At 48.8% G+C, this 20534-nt stretch overlaps 1 protein-coding gene across 3 annotated transcripts in view; it reads left to right on the forward strand.

Annotated features, from left to right (window-relative positions):
* Positions 1-6120: 6120 nt before the first annotated feature.
* Positions 6121-20534, forward strand: part of Acox3 (acyl-CoA oxidase 3, pristanoyl) — a 33527-nt gene continuing 19113 nt past the window's right edge. The window contains exons 1-8 of one of the 3 annotated variants that reach the window (XM_055623882.1): positions 6121-6556; positions 7259-7426; positions 11177-11331; positions 11669-11902; positions 12193-12267; positions 12671-12760; positions 14826-14969; positions 17398-17486. In XM_055623882.1, coding sequence (XP_055479857.1) covers positions 11188-11331; positions 11669-11902; positions 12193-12267; positions 12671-12760; positions 14826-14969; positions 17398-17486 — 776 coding nt within the window. In that variant the 5' untranslated portion in view covers positions 6121-6556; positions 7259-7426; positions 11177-11187. Of the gene's footprint in view, positions 6557-7042; positions 7064-7258; positions 7427-11176; positions 11332-11668; positions 11903-12192; positions 12268-12670; positions 12761-14825; positions 14970-17397; positions 17487-20534 lie in introns of those variants that run through there. The other 2 variants (XM_055623883.1, XM_055623884.1) reach the window with 2 other exon arrangements.

A 20534-nucleotide genomic window follows, 5' to 3' on the forward strand; every position in this document is an offset into this window, starting at 1 on the left:
CCGTATCCGTGAGCCTGGAAAACAAGGTGTGGGGGAGGAGATGCAGAGTCACAGAGAAGCTAGCTGAATGAGAAAACTCAGTGACAAGTGATTTGAAGAGAAATGATTTGTGCCTTTTCCCAAAAGTCAGAATCCAGAAGGCCTGACTGTCCAAATAAAGGGCCCAGAAACCAACAAAATAGTTCCCCAGATCACCAAAGCCTTCACAGTGGGGAAAACAAGATAGTGCACATATTTGTTGGTGTTGCCAAAAGTAAAGGGCAAAGTTTTCGACAGAGAATGAATGTTTACAAGAAAAACTTGGCTTGGGGCTGCTGGCCACCACTCCTCGTTCTAGTTGCTATTAGAATATAAAGCGGTCATTTGTTATGTGGGGATGGGTTTGTCTGTTTTTAAGTCAGGATCCTTCTGTTACCAAAGTTTCCCGGACCCTGGTAGCTATAACAGGGTCATGTTACCAGGGCCTAGCTGCCCTACCACCTCTACCAAAACAAATCAGGAGACCAAGATTGGTGGATGCTTAAATCGGGGCTTGGGAAAATGATTGTAATACTCTTCACAACACACCAAAGCACAGTGCTGGGGGTAAGAGCCGTGGGCAGAGTAAGCAGACACCTGCTCCAGTGGGATAGTTTCCCACAAGAAACCTGCCTGATCTTCTGCCAGGAAACCAGCCCACATCAATTGCATGGCTCTTCCTCTTCCCCAGATGGTGGCTTCTGCGATCCAAACTTTGCTCCAAACCTAAGTATACAGGTTTCTTAGATCTCTTTCACACCCCCCTGTGACATGCAGCAGTGATACATCTAGTTCACACTTTTTTTTTCTCTTTGAGGCAGGATCTCCCTATGTAGCTCCAACTGGCTTGAAACTCACTCCATGGACCACGCTGGCCTCAAACTCAAGAGATCTGCCTGCCTCTGTCTCCTGAATGGTAGGCTTAAAGGCTCAGCTTGGGACCATCTTTTCTATGGTCTGATAGCCAAACGTGAGGGCACAAATGTCTCTTTAGAATATGTTCGCTCCTAGGGGATGGTGAAACGTCTTAGCTGTTAAGAACACATTCTGCTCTGCTGGGCAGTGGTTGCACACACCTTTAATCTCAGCACTTGGGAAATAGAGGCAGGCAGATCTCCATGTTCTAGGCCAGCCTGGTCTCCAGAGTGAGTCACAGGACAGCCAGGACTACACAGAGAAAATTTCTTGAAAGAAGAAAACAAACAAACAAAACCAAAGAACATTTGCTGCTCAATCATGAAGACCGGAGTTCAGATTCCAACACCAGTATCTAACGGGTCAAAAACACTAGTATTAGCTCCCAGGATTTGGCTGTTGACTCTGGCTTCCATGTCTACTTGCACTCATGTATAGCACATGAATGAAAATAGCATACCTTCATTCCTGCTAGGCAAACTGCATTTCTACAGAGGCAGGCTGGCCTCAAACTAGTGATCCTCCAGCCTCTGCCTCCTGACTTCTGGGAGTATAGGTGTTTTGTCACATCATTTTTTAGGTCCTATTTCACTGCAGCATGTCACAAAAGCATAAAAGAGACCTAAGGAACCTGGAGGCTTAGGTTTAGAGCAAAGTTTGAAACCCAGAAGTCACATCCTGGGGAAGAAGAAGAGTCATCCAATTGATGTGAGCTGGTGTCCTGGCAGAAGATCACGCAGGTTTCTTATGGGAAACAATCCCACTGAAGTGGGTATCTGTTTACTCTGCCCATGGCTTTTCCCCCAGCACCACACAGTCCATCTCCCCTCTCAATCCCACTTCAGGCTTTCTCTCTCCACCTACTGAGTCCTGCCACACAGTCTTTGGTTCTTCAAACAAGCCAGAGCCACCCCAGCCTTAAAGTCTTTCCTCTGGTTTGTACAGTTCCAGACATTCTCTCCCATTAGGAGAGACTGTCCCTCTCCAGGCAGCGCTCCCCACACCAATGAGACACCTCCCAGACATTTCTCCCGCTGTTGTGCTGTGTCTTCTTACACCCATTTTGTTTGTTTCCAGCCCCCTTCCTCTAGAAAGGGCACCAATAACTTGCAGCACTATGGCACTAGAGTCTTTTGTGGCACATGGGAGGTCACCAAGGTTAGGAAGTATGGCAGGAGACCTGCAGAGCACAGAGATGCCCTGCAGTGACTACTGGGAAAAGCAGTCCCTAGCCTTCAGGAAAGGAAACCAGCTAAGACCCAGCATAGACAGAGGTCTGAGTTACTGCCTGGCCAGAATCAGTATGGCCACAGTGGTGGCAGTGGTGATGAGGAATCTTTCCATCTGCCCTCTGAGGATGCCATTGGGCAAGTAAGCGACACATTCTTTCTTGGATTCTTTATTTTTGGGCCACTTATCATAAAGTGCCCAGAAATAAGCACTTTTTTTTTTTAAAGAGAGCCTCTTAACTGCTGAGCCATCTCCTTTCCCTTTGTCAATAAACTGACTGTTTCCATTTCTGATCTTGTGTCCCTAGTGCAGCCCTTTGTCCACTGAATCACATCTGTGGTTTGGCCCTAAGCAGTTGTTTTCTTTTCCCCCTCCATCTCTCCCTTGGATCCTGGCCAAACGCCTATCCATACTTTCCCTCACACTCTGGGCTTTCTCATGGTTTCTATGACTTCCATGTTGAGAGACATGGCTTTCCACTCCCTTCTCCCACCTCACGCTTTACTGGTGCTGGGATTATGGAGAGAAGATTGCCTGAGATTGCAGCAATCCAGGTAAACAGCCTGCGCAAACACATCCGTATGTCTTCACCAAAGAGCTAGTGCCAAGTGCCGCAGCAAGCCCTTGTAACAGATAATTTATGTAAAGTTCCCTTTGGTCCCTAGCTTATCAGATATGCAGTAATCAGTCAGGCTAGGTTGCAGTGCTCTCCTGTTCCCACAGAAGCTCTTGACTCCTGAGAGCTTGTGGGTGTTTTTCTTTTCAGGTTGCTAACCCCTTGGATGGAATGGCTGGGTTTACAGTGGGATTTTTTTTTTCCCTCCACAGGTTCCCATTCACCATGACTCAACTTCAATCTTTGCGTGTGCCTTTTACAACAAGCATCCTTTTTGGCTGCCCACTGCCGTACAGTTTACAACTAAAAGGTTGGTGTGGGTCCTGGCAGTATTGTCACCAGCCATGGTTGGTGCTGAATCCTCACCTCATGTTCTCCACTGAGTGATGTGGTGAGTGTCCCCCACCCTCCATCACTTTCCTGTTAATCTTGAATTGATTATGGAGCTGTGGTGGTGATAGGAATGGTATGGCGAGAGACAAGTGGCCAGAGTATGAGAATAAACTGTGACAATGTACAGTCAAGTGTGTTGGTACATACTTGTATTCCCAACAGAAGGATCAGAAATTCAAGGCTATCCCGAGCTACATGGCAAGTCTGATGCCAGCCCAGACTACAGGAGCCTGTCTCAAACACCAAACAAAAATATGAACATACTTGCAGGTGCCAGTGACAGCCAACAGAACAAATGACTAAGAAACCAGCAGTATGGGGGTGGGGCATGGAATGAGGTAAAGGCAAAAGTGAGGGACCAGGGAGCAGGAGAGGGTCTATTGGTAGGGCTCCTGCAGACACTGCAGGGTCTCTGTCCCCCAAAGCACCATCACACTTATTTCAGGAAGTAGCTAATGAGCCGAGAGCAAAGGCTTTCTTTCCTGTAACATGAAACCCTTCTGACCTTAGCAGTCTGACCTGAGGACAGCACAGTCCAGTTCTTCCTCTCACCATCTTACAGTCTCATTGTCCCCTGGGTTCAACACAGAGGTGTCCAATGAGCTCTCTGTCACACACAGGCTAGGGAGTGTCCTAAGACTTGGGAAGGTAGCCACGGAGTTGGGGAGAAGCTGGAGAACATAGGCAAATGCCACCAAGAGGCCTTGAAATAAACTAAGCCAGAGCTGAGATATATTGACTGATTTGACAAGGTCTTGTTATGTCAGCTAGCCTGGCCTGAAACTTGTGATCCTCCTACCTCAGTTTCCCTAGTGCTGATATTGCAAGAACAGTGTACCATCACACCGGACTGGGCAGGTCTTTAACCCAGCTACCATAGAACTAAGGGTGAAATAATGACATCTAGACAGGCTGAGCCTGCCCTGAGAAGAAGGGACAGGCAGAGGTAGAGAAGTGAAGAATTGTGAGAGTGGAAAGGGAAAGGGAGAGGTGGGAAAAGAGAACGTGCAAACTGGGTGGGGGGGAGCCTGGAACATGGCTTGTGTGTCCTCTACGTGCTTACTTACTGCAATGACAACTATTCTTCATAGAGAACAGCGCTCTCCCCACCCATCCAACTCCACTGCCACAGCCATTATCTTAGCAGCCTTGACCTACCAGCACCTCTGACCCTCTCTCCTCAACTGCTTGGAAATATTTCTTCTCTCCCTTACTCCTGGAGGGAGCCTGAACGTGAATCAAATGGAGTTAACTTATGTGGATAAATTCCCAAAAAAATGGAGTCAGGAGAGCTGGGGGATGGTGCTAGGTGATGTTTGCCTCGTAATAAGATCACAGCACTGCACAAGCAGCCTTCCCTAAGGAATCTGGTCCAGCAACTGCCAACAGCCTCTGAGGGACACCATCCTTTTTATCTGTCTTCATGGTTAAGAATCTGCTTTCCCAAAGAACCCATATAACTGTCCTTATACTTCTCATGTTCACAGATGCCTTCAAGTCACCATGGCTCACACATCTCAGGTAGCAACTCCATTGTTCCCAAGGAAAACCTTAATTTTAAGGAGTCAGTCTCCCCACTGTTCATCTGAGCTGACAATTCCTAAGGGACCAATGTTTTTCTAACGTTAACCCATGAACCTGACTTCTCCTTAGATGTGTTTGGACAAAACTTTGGGCTACATATGTATTCTGTAATTAGCGGGTACCTTCCTACTCTACTCTAGCTTTGGGGAAACAATAGCATGTATTCTTTCAGGCCATTCTGGGTGGCCCTATGGACTCAAGGACTCCTTGCACAATGACAGAGTTCTAGCGGTAAATGCTGATGAAGAGAGAATGTCCGTCCTGACTGCTTAGCAAGGCAGAAGACATTCCTACCAGCTGGTCAGTCACTATGAAGGGGATTGGGTAGGAATGCTCCTCTAATTCTGGAAACGTCTAGGCTCACCTAGAGAAGGACAGTCAGGGTTGGGAGCTGCTGCTTGCCCCTGCTGCCACGTTTCCCTGCTTGGTGATAGGAGACACTGAGACAACTGCGCAGTAGATGGAAAAGATGTATTTGTTGTTGGTTTACCTGATTACATTTCTTTCTCTCTCACTTTTCTCTCTCTGTGTGTGTGTGTTAATGGTGGGAACAATTCCATTCTCTAGGCTGCCCTCTAATATTTAAATACTAAAATTTATTTGAGCATCAAATATCTAAATGTTTGCTTTAATATTATTTAAATATCAAGCGTTCTGCTTTAAATATTGTTATTGTGTGTGTGTGTGTGCACGCGCGCAGGCACAAACGTACCGGGAATGCCCCTCAAGGTTGGAGGACCTCTTTCAGGAGTGAGTCCTCTCCACCACCACTGACACCTGTTAACTGCAAGTCTGTTCTGAGTCGGGGCCAGAATGGCGATATTGCTGAGTACAAAGTAGTAATGCATTAGGCAGGAAGCTCCCATCCTCAGCCGACAGCGGCAGAGTCCACTTGTCTGGTCCCAACGCCCTAAACCTGTCTCTGAAGCGGAATACAGTATCTTTCTCTTCTCCTGATTGCACTATTTATCATTTAGTCCCTTTCAAAGGAAACCGGGCTTCCTCTGGCACACAACCAAGTCCCATTTGGTTCTCTCTGTAAATTTCATGTATGTGCGACCTGAATTTCATATATGCTTCGATCTCCATCCCGTCCCCAGCAGACCCTGGGGCAAGATCCTGGTGTACAGCAGATACCAAGAGACAGAAGAGAGGACCTGTGAGGCAGAAAAAGAAAAGCGAGTACAGTGAGGCTGGAGTTGTGAGCTGGTTAATGCTGTGATCCCGCGGCTGGAACACAATGATGAAAGCCGGCCAGCAGCTGCTCCCTCAGAAACGCCCAGCCAGGAATGCTCTGAGAAGTTCCGCAGTGACTTCGCGAATCTGCCAATCAGAGCGCTATTCTACGAGTTCCTGGCAAGGAGGCCTCCCGGGAAAATAGAATCAATTCTGGGTACAGTGCACCTTAAAGGAGCCGCGGTCCTCCTCTCCCGGGAGTGCCAAAGGCCTGGACCAAAACAGGACAGCTCTGCCCTGGGCCGAAGGTGGTTTCTGAATAGGCCCGAGGGCTCTGACCAGGCCGAAGGCGACCGGGACGAAATCCTTTAACTCTAAACCCGGAACAGCATCGGAGCTCAGAACCTAGTCTCAGATCATCTCCACCCTCGGACGTGTTCGCGTTCCCCTTCGCGGCTCGGAATGATGACGCAAGGCTTCAGCCAGCTGCTACTGGAGCCCGGGGAAAGATGACGTCACGTTTCGGGGTGGGGGCCGGGCGGGCACCACAAGATACACCTGATCAAAGGTGTGCGCCGGACGTTGGCGCGACCTGGGCCCCGGACCTCAAGCTGGATCCGGGAGGTAAGGACATGCAGGGCCCCGGAGGTTCCAGACAGGACAGGTTTTGCGGAAGCACAGGCTAGGGCGACTGCTGGAGTTTGCACTCTGCCCCAGGTCGTACTCACTAGTGGAAAAAAAGAGCTGAATGCAGACTCTGGAGGTATTCCAAGACGGACTTTGACAAAGTTAGCTGTAGATTGAATGTTTGTCCTTGGCCTGCACCCTACTGGGCCCGGCAGAATACTATTTTTATACTTCTCCTAAAGTGCTTTAAACTCTGGACCTAGTGAATTCTTAGGAAGTGAATTCTTCCTAGTGAATTCTTATCACTGATCTACACCTGATGCCTTAATTCTCTATAAGGGTCTCAGTTGCCCAGGCTGGTTTTGAACTCGATCCTCCTGACTCAGTCTTGGCAATAGTCAGGACCGTTATTCCCAGCATAACACTGAATTTTTTTTTTTTTTTAAAGTGGAGACAAGGAAGAGGAAACAAAGACTAGGAACAGACTGGTGAATGAAGGTCGAGGTATCTGCTACTTTGTTGTAAGACTGAAGCCTAGAGGAAAGCCTTACCTTAAGGCCAGGTGTTAACAATCTCGGAAAGTTTCAGTCTGATAATGTAATGTGCAGTGTTAGTGTCTGTATTGATTGGGTCTGGTCTGTTGGGGATGTTCAGAGCAAAACTACAGCCTCATAATTTTTTACTTTATTTTATTTTAAGTAGAGAAAAAGACTGGAGGAAAGTTGTGTTGGAACAATGGTAAGGAAGGAAGCTGCCATTTACCTCAGGAAGCATCATGAGGGCCTGATTTGAGTCCTGGGAACCCTCGTGGCAGACACTGCGCACAGTCATCATTGCTTCTGAGAAACAGCGTGGCAAAGCCACTCGGTAAGTTCACTGGACTGGGAAACCGTATTCCTGAGATCGGAGTCAAGGCAGCTTGGCTCTCTGGGCTGTGTTTGTAACAACTGTACCATGTTGTGGTTGGGTTGGTGACCTCGGGTGGCATAGGACCTTCGGGAGCCGGTGAGGATCTGGGATCAAAACCAAAGCACTTTGCTCCTTTGCCACAGAAGTTTTTAATTAGGAAGAAATCCACTTTCTCTTGTTGTCTGTGATGGCCTGAATCAGTCAGGGTTCTCTAAAGGAAAAGAACTGATAGAATGAATACATACATGTATACATTATATGTGTGTGTGGTGTTTGTGTGTTTGTATGTGTGTGTGATTTACTAGGTTGGCTTACAGGCTGTGGCCTAAGTAGTATAACGACGGCTGTCTCACTCTGGAAAGGCCGAGAATCCAATAGTTGCTCTGTCCATGACACTGGATGTCTCATTAGTCCCAGTTTGGGGCTGTAGCCCTGGGGGAGTCATGGGGAGCTCCTGGTCTTCCTGGGGAGCTCCTGGTCTTCCTGGGGAGCTCCTGGTCTTCCTGGGGAGCTCCTGGTCTTCAGTCTACGTTTTAATCCTGAAAACACTGGTTCTGATACTGAGAGGAATGATGGACTTGCTGGTGAACTCAAGAGCAAACAGGTCAAAAGCAAAGTGTTCTTTTACGTTCTACTATCTTAGTGTGTGAGGTGTGCCACCAAAAGGGGTTTTTCTGCTTCAGATGATCTGAACAAGATAATCTTTCAGAGGAATGACCACGGGCTTCTGTTTTAGTTGACTGTAGGTACATTCAAGCAGACAACCAAGATTAGCCATCACACACCTTATCCATGAAGATTTTGTAAATCTAAGTTAATAGAGATTGGCTTCTCCATCCTCTTCTAATAGTTTGATAGGTCTAGCTTGTACATATAGATCTGTGCCATGGGGAGATAATTTTTGTGTGTGTGAGAACCTTGTCTTTTCACATGGAGCTACCCACAGTTGTTAAAAAGACTGTTTCTTCTCAGTGAATTATTGTGGCATGCTAATCAAGACATGAATGACAACATGGACAAGGGTTGGGTTTTTTTTTTTTTTTTTAAGGGTCTCATGTAGCTCAGACTGGTCTTGGTCTCACTAGGTCACCAAGGCTGGCCTTTGGTACCTGATCCTCCTGCCTCTGCCTCAGAAATGTTTTGATTATGGGTGTATAGCCCATGCCTGGTATGAAAAATATGAATATATATATATATATATATATTATAGAATATATATATGTTTATTTTGTATGTGTGTTTACCTGTATGTATGTATATGACCGTGTGGGTATAGTGTCTACAAAGGCCAGGGGATAGTGTCACGTCCTCTGGAGCTGGAGTTGTAAGCTGCTGTGTGGATACTGGGAACCAAACCTAGGTCCTCTCCAAGAGCAGCCAGTGATCTCAACCGCTGAGCCATCTCTCCAGCCCCATACATACACAGCCCTCACTGCTCATCGCTGATGATGATTTTGTTAGTTGTTGACCCCATCTGCCAGCCATTAGCTCCTGGCTGGTTTTGCCAGAAGGCTGATTACATCAGGTAGCTCATTTTGACCTTGAAGGTGTTCCCAGTGGTATTAATTAAATTAGTCTCTCCTCTCACAGCTGCCAAAATCTTGGCTGTCTACAGTAGTGGTTCTCAGCCTTCCTCATGCTGTGACTCTCTAATACAGTTCCTCATGTTGTGGTGACCCTCAGCCATAAAATTAATTCATAACTGTAATTTTGCTGCTGTTATGAATTGTAATGTAAGTGTCTGTTTTCCGGTGGTCTGGTGGTGAAAGGATTGTTTGACCCTCAAAGGGTTGGTGACCCACGGGTTGAGAACCACTGGTATACAGGATGGTTTTTCTTAAACTGGGTAGGATTGTTAGAAACCATTCCTACTTGCAGTGTAGTCAATTATAATTGTCTGCATTAGAGGCAATGTGTTAGAAGCAAGAATATGTAGCAAGCAGAAATACCTAGCACTGTGTTCCTAAGGGGGAAAAAATCTTGTGGAAGCCAGAGCCTTCTGACCACTCACAAGTCATGTGACTGTCTCAAACCCAGTAACAGGCATCTGTGTCTCTATCCTTAGTTGCTAGCTTCATTGTTTGTTTTAATATCAAGTGTGTGTGTATGTATGTATCTGTGTGCTTTCATGTATGTTTATGTAACACATGTGTGCAGAAACCCAAGGAGGTGAGAAGAAGTTTTAGATCCCCTGGAACTGGAGACAGTTGTAAACCAATACGTGGGTGCTAGAAACTGGATGAGAACAGTAAGCACTTTTAAACCCTGGGCCATCACTCTGGCACTGGCTTCCTTGTTTTAACCTGTACATTCCTTTTTAACCTTATGTCCTTTTCCATTGTAGCATATGTGGATAACTGGTAGTTTTCTCCATGGTCTTTTTCCCTTACTGCCTCCGTGAGCATCTGTGTAGTCCTGTAGTGCCTCTGCTTTGTAACAGGTCCTAGTGTCCCCCTCTGTCTCATCATTAGCATCTGGACTTTTTCTTTTTTGGGGGGAAGCAGATGATAGAAGTTTTTCGGTCACATAAGTCTCTACAAGGACATAGTTCCTGGAGCGTTCATCTGTAGTCCTTTTCTTGCCTCTGCTTTGGGCCCTTGCTCTCACCTTCCACCTTCCTCTGGCCTTGGATTTAGTGGCTCACATTTCTGTGGGGACAGCCTCCCTGGCTCAGAGTTGGGGAGGGTCTTGAAGGACTTGCTCTGCAGAGAGCACATACTCAGCTATGCTATGTTCCTGCTTTCCCTGATGTGTAGGAAAACATCGCCAGGGCTGGATGGGTCAGTGGTTAAGAGCATTGGCTGCTCTCCAGAGAACCAGGTTCAATGTCCAGCACCCACATGGTAGCTCACAACTCGTTGTAACTCTAGTTACTCTAAAGGATCTAACATTCTCACGTAGACATATGCAGGCAAAGCACCGATGCACATAAATACATGTAAAAACAAAAACCCAAACAACTGCCAGCACTGTGACTACAACACAGAGTTTAGCCCTAGACTGTTTCAACAGTCACTTCAATGGATTCCAAAGGTCTTTGGGCTTCCTTGCTTGGGTTTGGCTTTCAGATTCTTGTTGGCCAGAGCATAGGCCCTTTGCCTCTATGCCATAATGAATCAGATCCCTGGAAGAGGACCCAGTTTATTCTGAGGATTCCAGAACAGCCCTTTAGTGAAAAGGACTTAAACTGTTCTGTGGGTGGGATGCCTGAGTGTTGAGTACAGACCAGTACAGAAACCTGGAGTCACAGCTTCTGTGCCCAGTGGCCTGTGTCCAGGAGAGCAGGACACCATGTGTTGTGAGTAGCCAGATTCCTGAGGGGCCAGTTCCGTGCCTCTGGGCCTAGTGATCCAGGAGGAACCTGAATTTCCTGCTCACTCAAAGACCACAGTGTTCCCAGGCAGGCAGCTGTAGTAAGAGAGTGAGCCTCAGGCTGGACTGCCCACAAACCACCAGGTCTGTCACAACCTTGGCCCTCCTTCCCACTGTGTCTGCAGATGGCTCGGCTCTGCCATGTGTCCTCACTGCCTGTTGAGGGGTGCGGTCCAGGAGAGGAGTGCTGCCTCACCCTCCCTATTGGACACTAGTGCCTTCATGCTGATGCCTTGCCATCCCTGCTGCTGTTACTTTGGAGCCCCTGGCTTTACTCCTGTTCTGACATGGCTGTTGCCAATGCCATCGTGTAGCAGGTTTGGTTCTCTTGTGCAGGTGACAATACCATGGGATCCGAGGCAGAAGGAAGAGACAGTGCTTTATGGCCAGACACCCCCAAGGGCCCCCTTAGTGCCTACCGAGCAAGAGCCTCCTTCAGCTCCAAGGAGCTGCTGCTCTTCTGGGATGGCCAGGATGTGCTCCACTTCAAGGTAGGTTCACATGGAGCCTGGTGTGTCTTTGTTCCCTGACAGCAGTGGCTTTGAAGTTCTGAAGCCCAGTTGACCCTGATGGCTCTGTAGGAAGGGTAGGTCTTGGGACAGTGTACGTCTGTCTCCTCTTACTCCAAGATGGGCCCCAGGATGCCAGAGGAAGGAATGGAAAAGATCCTGAAGTTCCCTCTCAGCTGGGATGGGTGTTTTCATCTGGAGGTTTCTGGGTCAAACTAGATCTTAGACAGCCATGGCCCTCACAGAAACCAAATGTGTAGGAGCCCAGGAAACCCCACCTTTGACCGTTAAGTTGGCACTCTGTGCTCTGTGTTTACAGAAAACCATCTTCTCAGCTTTGGAGAATGACCCTCTCTTTGCTCGCTCACATGGGGCTGATCTGCCTCTCGAGAAGCAACGGGAACTGAACTTTCTTCGCTGCAAGCGGGTCTTTGAGTATGGCTTCTTCAACGTTGAGGACCTGCTAAAGAACCCCCTGAAGATTCTAGCATTGATTAGCTGCCTGGGCATGTATGACTGGTCCCTGGCCAACAAATATGTCCTCCACATCTTGGTGAGTGTGTGGCAGAGAGCAGGGAACCCATGTCCACACAGGGCCACACACATCAGACACAAACCACAGCCACATGGCTCCTAAAATATGCAGCATTTAAGATTCAGTGATGCGATCAGATTTTCAGCTTTTGGTGCAAATTTGCACTCATGCATTCTTGGATGAAATATATTTATTCAGAACGTACAGTCCAGTAGGGGGAAGAGTGCATGGGATAGATGTGAGGTGTGCCTGCCCGGAGCCAGGAGCTGCAGCACCCACCCCTATCCCTGATCTATGTTACATTTCAGATTTTTGGATCCTCAATTTTCAGTTCTGGTTCTGAGCAGCATCTCAAGTACCTTGAGAAGATCTATAACATGGAGGTAAGTCAGCCATGGTGAGCTGTGAGCTTAGTGCCATCACCATACTTAGCTATGGACAGGGCAGGCCACAGGAGAGGCCGGGGGGCCAGGCCCTGCTCATCTGAGTGCTCTCAGGCTGGTGTTTTTCCTTGCCCACCCTGTGTGGCTGTGGACTGCTTTCCTTTCTGACTGAATGCCCTGGGACCTGCTGTGCCTGTAAAGGTTCTAGGCGCCTATTCTCAACATAGGTTGCTGACAGCAGGTGGGGATGGTATCCATTGTAGCAGGATGACTCAGTCATGTCATAATCTGGTTACATAAGCCAGGAGAGGTGTGTCTGGGCTTTTTGCTTTAGTCCTCCGAGGATAGGAGTACACACAGGAACGCACCTCTCACCTGGAGTTGTTTTCTGCTTTGATTTTAGATATTTGGCTGTTTTGCTCTCACCGAGCTAAGTCATGGGAGTAACACCAAGGCCATGCGAACGACAGCTCACTACGATCCAGCCACCCAGGTGGGTTCTCTATTCTCCTGGGCCCCAAGTGGAGCACGTAAAATATTGTAAACAAACAATAAATAATCAAGAATATTGTCCCCTTACACATTCTCATTAGAGACCACGGTCAGAGGCTACTGAGAGCATGCCTTGTGCAGAGGCATGAAGCCTTTACCTTCCATGTGGAGCAAATGGGTATGGGGACCCTTAGAAGTTCAGATACTCATGCTTCACTAGGAATCCCAAAGCAGGATAATTCTCCCCAACCACAGGGCCTGCCTTGCCTATATGCCCATAGGCCTTTTGGTGGGCCTGCTCTGCCCACTGCTGCCTAGATCCTCTGCTCCTTGCTACATTTCTGGCATCCTGTGACAACTGTGTTGCTGCCAGTGGTGGGGGCATCAACTGGGCACTGCTCAGTGTGGACACTGCCCTCTATAGGGAGGCACTGTGGAGACAGGCCATGCACCAGGTCCTCTTTAAGCTCTTAGTATGCAGGGTGGGAAGGACATGGGTCTTGTCTTAGTTTGGATTTTATTGCTGTGAAGAGACACATTCTTAGCCAAAATACCACAAGAGCAGTCTTTAGGCCATATATTAAAATTCTTCTCTGAAACTCTTGAGCCAGACTCCCACAGCTCAAGTCACCCTCAGCAACACTACTCTCCATGTTCCCACTAGGATGGCCCGTTAAGCCCCACTTTAAGTGTTAAACTGCTTTTCTAATTCAAAGTCCCAAAGGGTTTCATATTCCTCCAAACAAAACCACGGTCAAGTCTGTCTTAGAAATACCCCACTCCTGGTACCATACTTCTCTTTTAGGGTTTTGTTGCTATGAAGAAACACCATGACCAAGGCAGCTCTTATAAAGCATTTAATTGAGGCCAGCTTACAGTTTCAGAGGTTTAATCTATTACCATGGCAGCGTGCAGGCAGACATGGTGCTGGAGAAAGAACCGAGAGTTCTACATCTTTATCCACAGGCAGCAGAAGAGACTGTGAGCCACACTGGGTGTAGCTTGAGCATATAAGACCCCAACCCCCCCCCCCCCCAAAGTGACACAACTTCCTCCAGCAAGACCATAACTCCTAATAGTGCCACTCCCTGTGGGCCATGAGTCTGTGGAGGCCATTCCTATTAGTGTTGGGGATGGTCAGTGCCGAATGGGGTGTGGAAGCCACCTTTCTCCACTCACCTGAGGACCATGTTTTGCCACCACCTTTCTTCATGGGCTATTGGGAGCCTCACCCCTCCCGTTAGCTGGGGTGTGATCGAAAGGGTCTGCATGCAAAAAATGAAGCTCCGCATTCAGCGCTTGCTCACTCTCCATTCATCCACATGGTCAACATGGACTCTGGCCTGGGCTGCTGTATGGCGGAATTGGAGAGGATAGTACTATGCATAGCCAGGGCAGGGACACATGAGAGAGACCACCATGCCGGCTGTTATACCTGCCAGCACATAGGCCCCCATAGTTTCTTGCCTGCTTCTTGGTCTTTCTGATTCCTTGGCCCTGTCTGCTCTCACCGTGCTCTGGTGTCTACGGCTTCTAAGGGACTTGGTAGGAAGCCTGTGCTGCCTGGTAGCAGAGGACAGTTCCCCGGAGTCATACCTTAGGCTGTGGGGCAAAACTCAGCAGAGCCAGAAGTTACCTCAGACATCCCTGCCTAGTCTATGCCTCACATATTCATTCCCAAAGCTCCTTTCCAGGGGATGATGCTGTCAGTGGGTGCCCACACATTCAAAACAGCAGAAGGAAAGCAGATGCCACACATTAGCACTCAGAAGGGCCTGTGGCAAGAAGTTAAAGAGACTTATTGGCAGTGTGGCCAGTGTCAGCCTTTATGGGTGAATGCCAGCCAGCAGGTCACTGTGTGAGAGGCCTGGCCTTATTTTCCATCTCCTCTGTAAGGTGACCCTGGAACCAAAATAAAGTCAGCTTGGCCCACACAGGAAATACAATGTTCGATCCATTTTTACCGTTGGCTCAGAGGCTCGGAGCAGAGGAGTCAGCCTGCTTGAAGGGAAATCCATTCTCCAGGCTCAGCTGCTATTATAAGGCCGCTGATCTCCCCTTCACAGGAATTCATCTTACATTCCCCGGATTTCGAGGCTGCAAAATTTTGGGTGGGCAACATGGGCAAGACGGCAACTCATGCGGTGGTGTTTGCTCAGCTGTACATGCCAGATGGCGAATGCCATGGGCTGCATTCCTTCGTGGTGCAGGTAAGACCTGGTTGGGTCCAGCTCCGGTAGACGGTTTCCTGTAGCCGCATGCATGGTGTCGTCAGGCAGACTGTTGTGGGAGACGTTCATGCTGGCAGCTCACCTCACAGGGATTCGGTGCTGCTGGAGTCCCTGTGAGCGATGCTAAAAGCACCCAGCAGGCCTATCATTATGGCACACATCCGTAATCCCAGCACCCAACAGGCTGAGGCAGGATTGTGAGTTTGAAGCAAAAATGGCCTGGGTAGTAGATTCTGTCTCAAAAATCAAAATCAAGAACGGCTGCAAGAGAACCTCCACAGCACCTCACCATCCCCCTCTAGCAGAATGCCTGTGCTCAGGGAACCTCAGTGACACCTTACCAACGCTCTCCAACTGAGCGCCGGTAAGAACAGCACAGCCTGGGCTGCCCTGAGGGTTGGCAGTCTTGGACACATCCTGGGCGGTTGACAGGTGAATTTGGGCATTAATTTATGAGCTTAGCATGGTCTTAGCTAGTTTTTCTTTTTTGCTCTGGAATTCTTTTCAGATGAACTGGAAACTGCCACTAGTCATATTTATTTTATGTGTCTGTGTACAGAGTACTTGAATATGTCTGTGCACCACATACATGCATTCTCTGTGGAGTCCAGAAGAGGGTGTCAGCATCCTAGAACTGGAAGTACAGCTGGTTGAGTGCCCTGATGTGGGTGCCTGGAACCAAACCTTCATTCTCTGCAAGAACTACTGAGCCATCCCACCAGGCCCCGCTTATGGGTTTTTTTGTTTGATTATTTGAAAACTGCCAACTGTTTTTGCCCCATTGGTTGCTCCTCCTGTGTTAGCTTTCTGCTGCTGTGACAAAACCCCTAAGAAAATAACCTCAAAGGAGGAAAGATTTCTTCTAGCACAGTGTCTGAAGTGTCATTCCATGGTCTCCAGGCCCTGGTGCTGCTGCCTGCTTGAGGCAGCCCAGGTGCCCTGGCAGGAGTATGTCACTGAGTAAGCTGTGTCTGTGGGCAAAATGAGAAGAAACGGGAATTGGCCAGGGTCTCAGTAGTCTCTTAAAGGACACATTCTCAATGGCCTGATTTCTAGCCACTGTGTCCAACCACCCCACAGCACTGTGGGCTGAAGCCCAAACCATTTACCTTCGGGGACCAGGATCCAAACCTTGGCACTTCATGGTCATCTCCACTATCTTTCCAACTATCTGGCTTTTATGGCATTTAGTTCATAAAGTTTAAAAGAAGTTTACATCTAAAATCTTTACTGAGCTTTACCGAAAGGTTATAGAAAATTACAAGATGCCTTATGGTTGAGCTTTAGCCTTAATATTATATATATTGAAATTCAATAAAATCAGATGCACAAAATAAAATAAAAGCTAGTGACTCAGACAAATAGCTCTAAGTCCCAAATGCCTAGATTCAACCAACCCACCCTCCCTCTCTCCCGGTTTTCTTCCCTTGGTTCTGGGGTTTGGACCCAAGGTCTCCCACACGCTAAGCCCATACTGTACCCTGGTCTGTACTGTCAGCCTCCAGATGTCTCCACCTCAGTGCGACTGACCTTCTGGACTGAAACGTCCTATGTTTTCTGGGTGGATAAGCAGCAGCTGTGGTCCTCACTACTGAGTGTCAACAGAGCCTGTGACCCAGAACAACAACGTTTCTAGACATTGGCCCCATCCCCATGAGGGGAAAGGAGACAGTGGGGCCTCCACTTTAAGGTTGTCAGTCCTGCTTCAGGTAGAATGAAACCTGGCTCTTCCCAGCACCCTGGGTCAGGAGTCTATAGCCTGCCATAAATGCCATACAATGCTTAGTGGACACCTATTGGGGAAGATGGGCTTGGCCATGCCATGCTGCATCTGGCTGTCCCTCTCACAGCACTTACGTGCACAGCCATTTTATCACGGCACTGGAATCCCACTGTGGGTCCCCTGTCTGAGATGTGAACAGGATCTCTCCACATCCCTGAAACTGTGAGTGCCCACCCTGCCCCTTCACTGAGGTGTAGTGATACATCATAGCTAGGACTAAGACAGGAGAGCCGCTGGCCTCTAAAGCTGGAGTCAGGAAGCAGTGTGCTCCGCTCAGGAAGCTCCCGCCAGGTTGCTCCAGCTCCTGGCTTCCTTCACTGGCAGCCGTGTCACGCCAGTGTCTGTACCCACTCCATGCTGCCTCTCTGTGACTCTGCCCCCCTTTGGTAAGGACTCTTAACCGTGGACTTATGGCACACCCAGGGATCCAAGTGATCTTGCGTTGAGGCCTGTGCTCCTTATAGCTGCAGAGCCCCTATTTTTAGCCCTGGAAATATCATTCCGTGGGACCCAGTATGACCCAGAGCTGTTCAGAGTCACCCCTGTCAGTGCTCGGCTTGTCTGGACATGCCTTCTTGTCTGCTGAAAGACTAACCAGCCGTTATTCCTTGGGGCTTTGTGCAGATTCGGGACCCGAAGACCCTGCTTCCCATGCCAGGGGTAATGGTTGGTGACATGGGGAAGAAGCTGGGGCAGAATGGCCTGGATAATGGGTGAGTGTCCCTGGCCTCGTCAGGCAACTGCGACCTCCCTGGGGCTCCTACATCCTACCTCCCAGGGATTGCTCCCAAGCCACAGGCTGGAGAGGGCTGCCAGTGCCACACTCACTCAGGAGTGCAGGGATGCTCAGGGCCTAGCTTGGATATGGTAGATACCAAGACTGAACTTCTTTGAACAGCAGCCATGACCCGCATGGTCTCAGCTCCCAGAGGTCCACCTTGCCCTAGAGCTCCGTGGGTCAGCGTCTCAGAGTGTGACTGTCCTAGCTCTCAGGTCAGACTAAGGCTGCCCCCTGCTTCCTGGAGAGACCTCAGGCTTGGAGGGTGCCCAACTCTGGAAGACCTTCCTTCTGTAGGTTCTCTTGGTGATTGGTGTTAGTTGTCCATTGTGGAATCTTCCATGATATTTGCTTAGAGTCCCCAAGGCAGTAATAGCAAAGTAATAGTGGAGCATGCGATGGGCTGGTCAACAAGATGCTCTAATCCTAGTGTCGTTCGGAATCAGGGTTCTCTTGTAGCAGTGTGCACTGAGTACTTAGACAGGGTTGAAGACCTTGGGCTGGATGGAGCCTGGAAGGGCCTCAGCTTAACCAAGATGAGGCCCTCTGGTCAGTAGGGCACCTGGATGGTCTGAGATTTATAGTGTTCCGCATGGAGGAACAATGATGAAGCCAGCTCCTCAGGGGTCTCGGTGTTTCTGAACATCTGTCTTGGAGACCCAGGTTGGCAGCAGCTGTGTGGCATCCAGCAGGGTAGGACTCACTGTCCTTTCTATCATTTCCTAGTCTAGTTTTCATGCCTAGCCCTCAAGCACCCTGCTGAGTCGCCCAGGTGGACTTCTGCCTTCTCCTGGGTCAGTGCACACAGGCCCCACCCAGCTCCAGGACACCTGGCCTAGTGCACTTGGGCCCCTCTCATCCCACAAGATAACTAATGACTGTCAAGGAGGCCAAAATCGGGGTCCCCAAGCATTTCCTATGCTATGTTATGTGTGTTTACCTGCCTCAGTTCTGTGTGTGTTTGGGCTTTTAAAGTCACCTTGAGCAACTCAGGTAGCCACTGAAAGTAGCCACCTCCATCCTGACCAGGGCTATGGGTTTCCCAATAGATACTCTTCTGTCTTCCCATCACCAGAAAGCTAGGGCAGGGCCAGGGAAGGCTCAGGCATCCTGAGTCTGCAGACCAGCAGCAGACAGCATGGAGGGGGCTGCAAGTACCCTGAGCTTAAGGAGAATGATCAGGGCTCAGAAATCACAGAGCTGTCACCCCCTCTGTCAAGGGTTCTGTGTGCAGCCTGGCAGGTACTTGTGCTGGTAGTACATTGTAATTTATGACCAGTGATCCCAGGCCTCTGTCTGCTGCTCCTCCCGATTTACAGATCAGAACTGTTAGAGTAACTTTGGAACATCACAGAGAGCTTGTCTTTGACCCCATCTCAGCAGCTCCTGATTTTAGAGAATGGGTCCAGTGTCCTCCTGGGACGCATCTCACAGTCACCAGGTCAGACATCACAGGAGCCCCAGCACATAGGTGTGGCAAAGACGCGGCTGCGATTTGCCATGGACACGCTGTGGGGCAGCCTGAGCAGCTGCTCCAGCAAAGCAGAGGCCAGAACTGTAGTGACCTCCCTACATGTTTGGCCTCTGGGTCCTTGTTGCCTCCTGCCTGCACTGACCATGGGCCACCAGCAGAGGATGCCAGAGCTCCAGAGCTGAATGCCTGCTTTTAGACTGGGGATCGTTTCTGGGCTGAAGACTGTCATGACCCTCTAGGAATCCAGTGCAGAGTCAGATGCATGGCTCACTTTCAATCACTCATTCTAATGGTGAGGATCTTTCCAGGGGACACTTTGAGCCAAACCCTCAAGGTGCCCATAGTACTTTTCATGATGAGGCTGGGCCTTTGGGCCTGGGGAGTCCTCCTTTGACGAGGCTGAGTGGAGAGCCTCAGAATGAGGAATTGCTCCAGGTGGGCCTGGGCTGGTGGTGCTGGAGGGGGCCTCCAGGGAAGGAATTTGCTGGAATTTACAGCAGGAGACCTGCCCACACCCTCTACACCCTTCCGACATGACACCACACTCACACCGCATGCCCCATGTTACAAACATCTCCCATATCACTGTCATGTGTCATCCCCGCCATCCTTCCAGTACTGGCCAGGGACACAAGATGATATCATCGGTTGCTAGGCAACTCATAAGCAGGCTGCCAAAATACTAACAATACCCATACTACATGCCCCAAGTCACTGCCCTGTGTCATCCACACATGCTTATAACATTCTCCCCACACCACACGCCTCGTGTCATACAGATAGCCCATGTTGCTGTCCTGTATTCAGTTACACTCATGCACACTCCCCTAACCTCCTCAGCCCCCATTCATATACCCCATACACAAATGCCTACTTGAACCTCCCCATGCCCACGTCACCACATAATCCAGACCACACACATGTGCACATGATTTGTGCTACACACACTGTCACACCATCACTCTCTGCCCTACACACATCCCCTGCCCTCTGGAAACCACAATCATGGTGTGCCAGTAGCCTACCAGTTGAATCCAGCTGACTGTTTCTGTGGCTATAAAAGTGACCCAAAGAATTCTTATGAGATTTGCCATCTTAAACTAGAGTGGAACCTTCATAAACAGATGTGTGTTCAGACTCCTTCTACCTCTGTGGCAAAAAAGGGGGTGAAGATTTTCCACTTCTTAAAAAGTGTGCTTTCCGTTGACAACATTGTACTTGAAAGGCATTCCTTTGCTTTCAAGTAAACCATTGGAGCACCTCAAGCTTGGCACAGAAACTGTGATTTCTTTAAAATGGGGCATTTGTAGGCATATATCCAAAATATGCTCAAGTATACAACAAGGACATTTGCTCAACCATGTCCATAGCAGCTTTATTTGTAATAGCCAGAATCTGGAAACAACCCAGATGTCCCTCAGTTGATGAATGGATACAGAAATTGTGGTACATTAAACAATGAAATACTACTCAGCAATTAAAAACAAGGAAATCATGAAATTTGCAGGC

This window comes from Psammomys obesus, unplaced genomic scaffold, assembly GCF_907164565.1.
Source record: "Psammomys obesus unplaced genomic scaffold, mPsaObe1.curated_primary_1811, whole genome shotgun sequence".
Taxonomy (NCBI): Eukaryota; Metazoa; Chordata; class Mammalia; order Rodentia; family Muridae; genus Psammomys; species Psammomys obesus.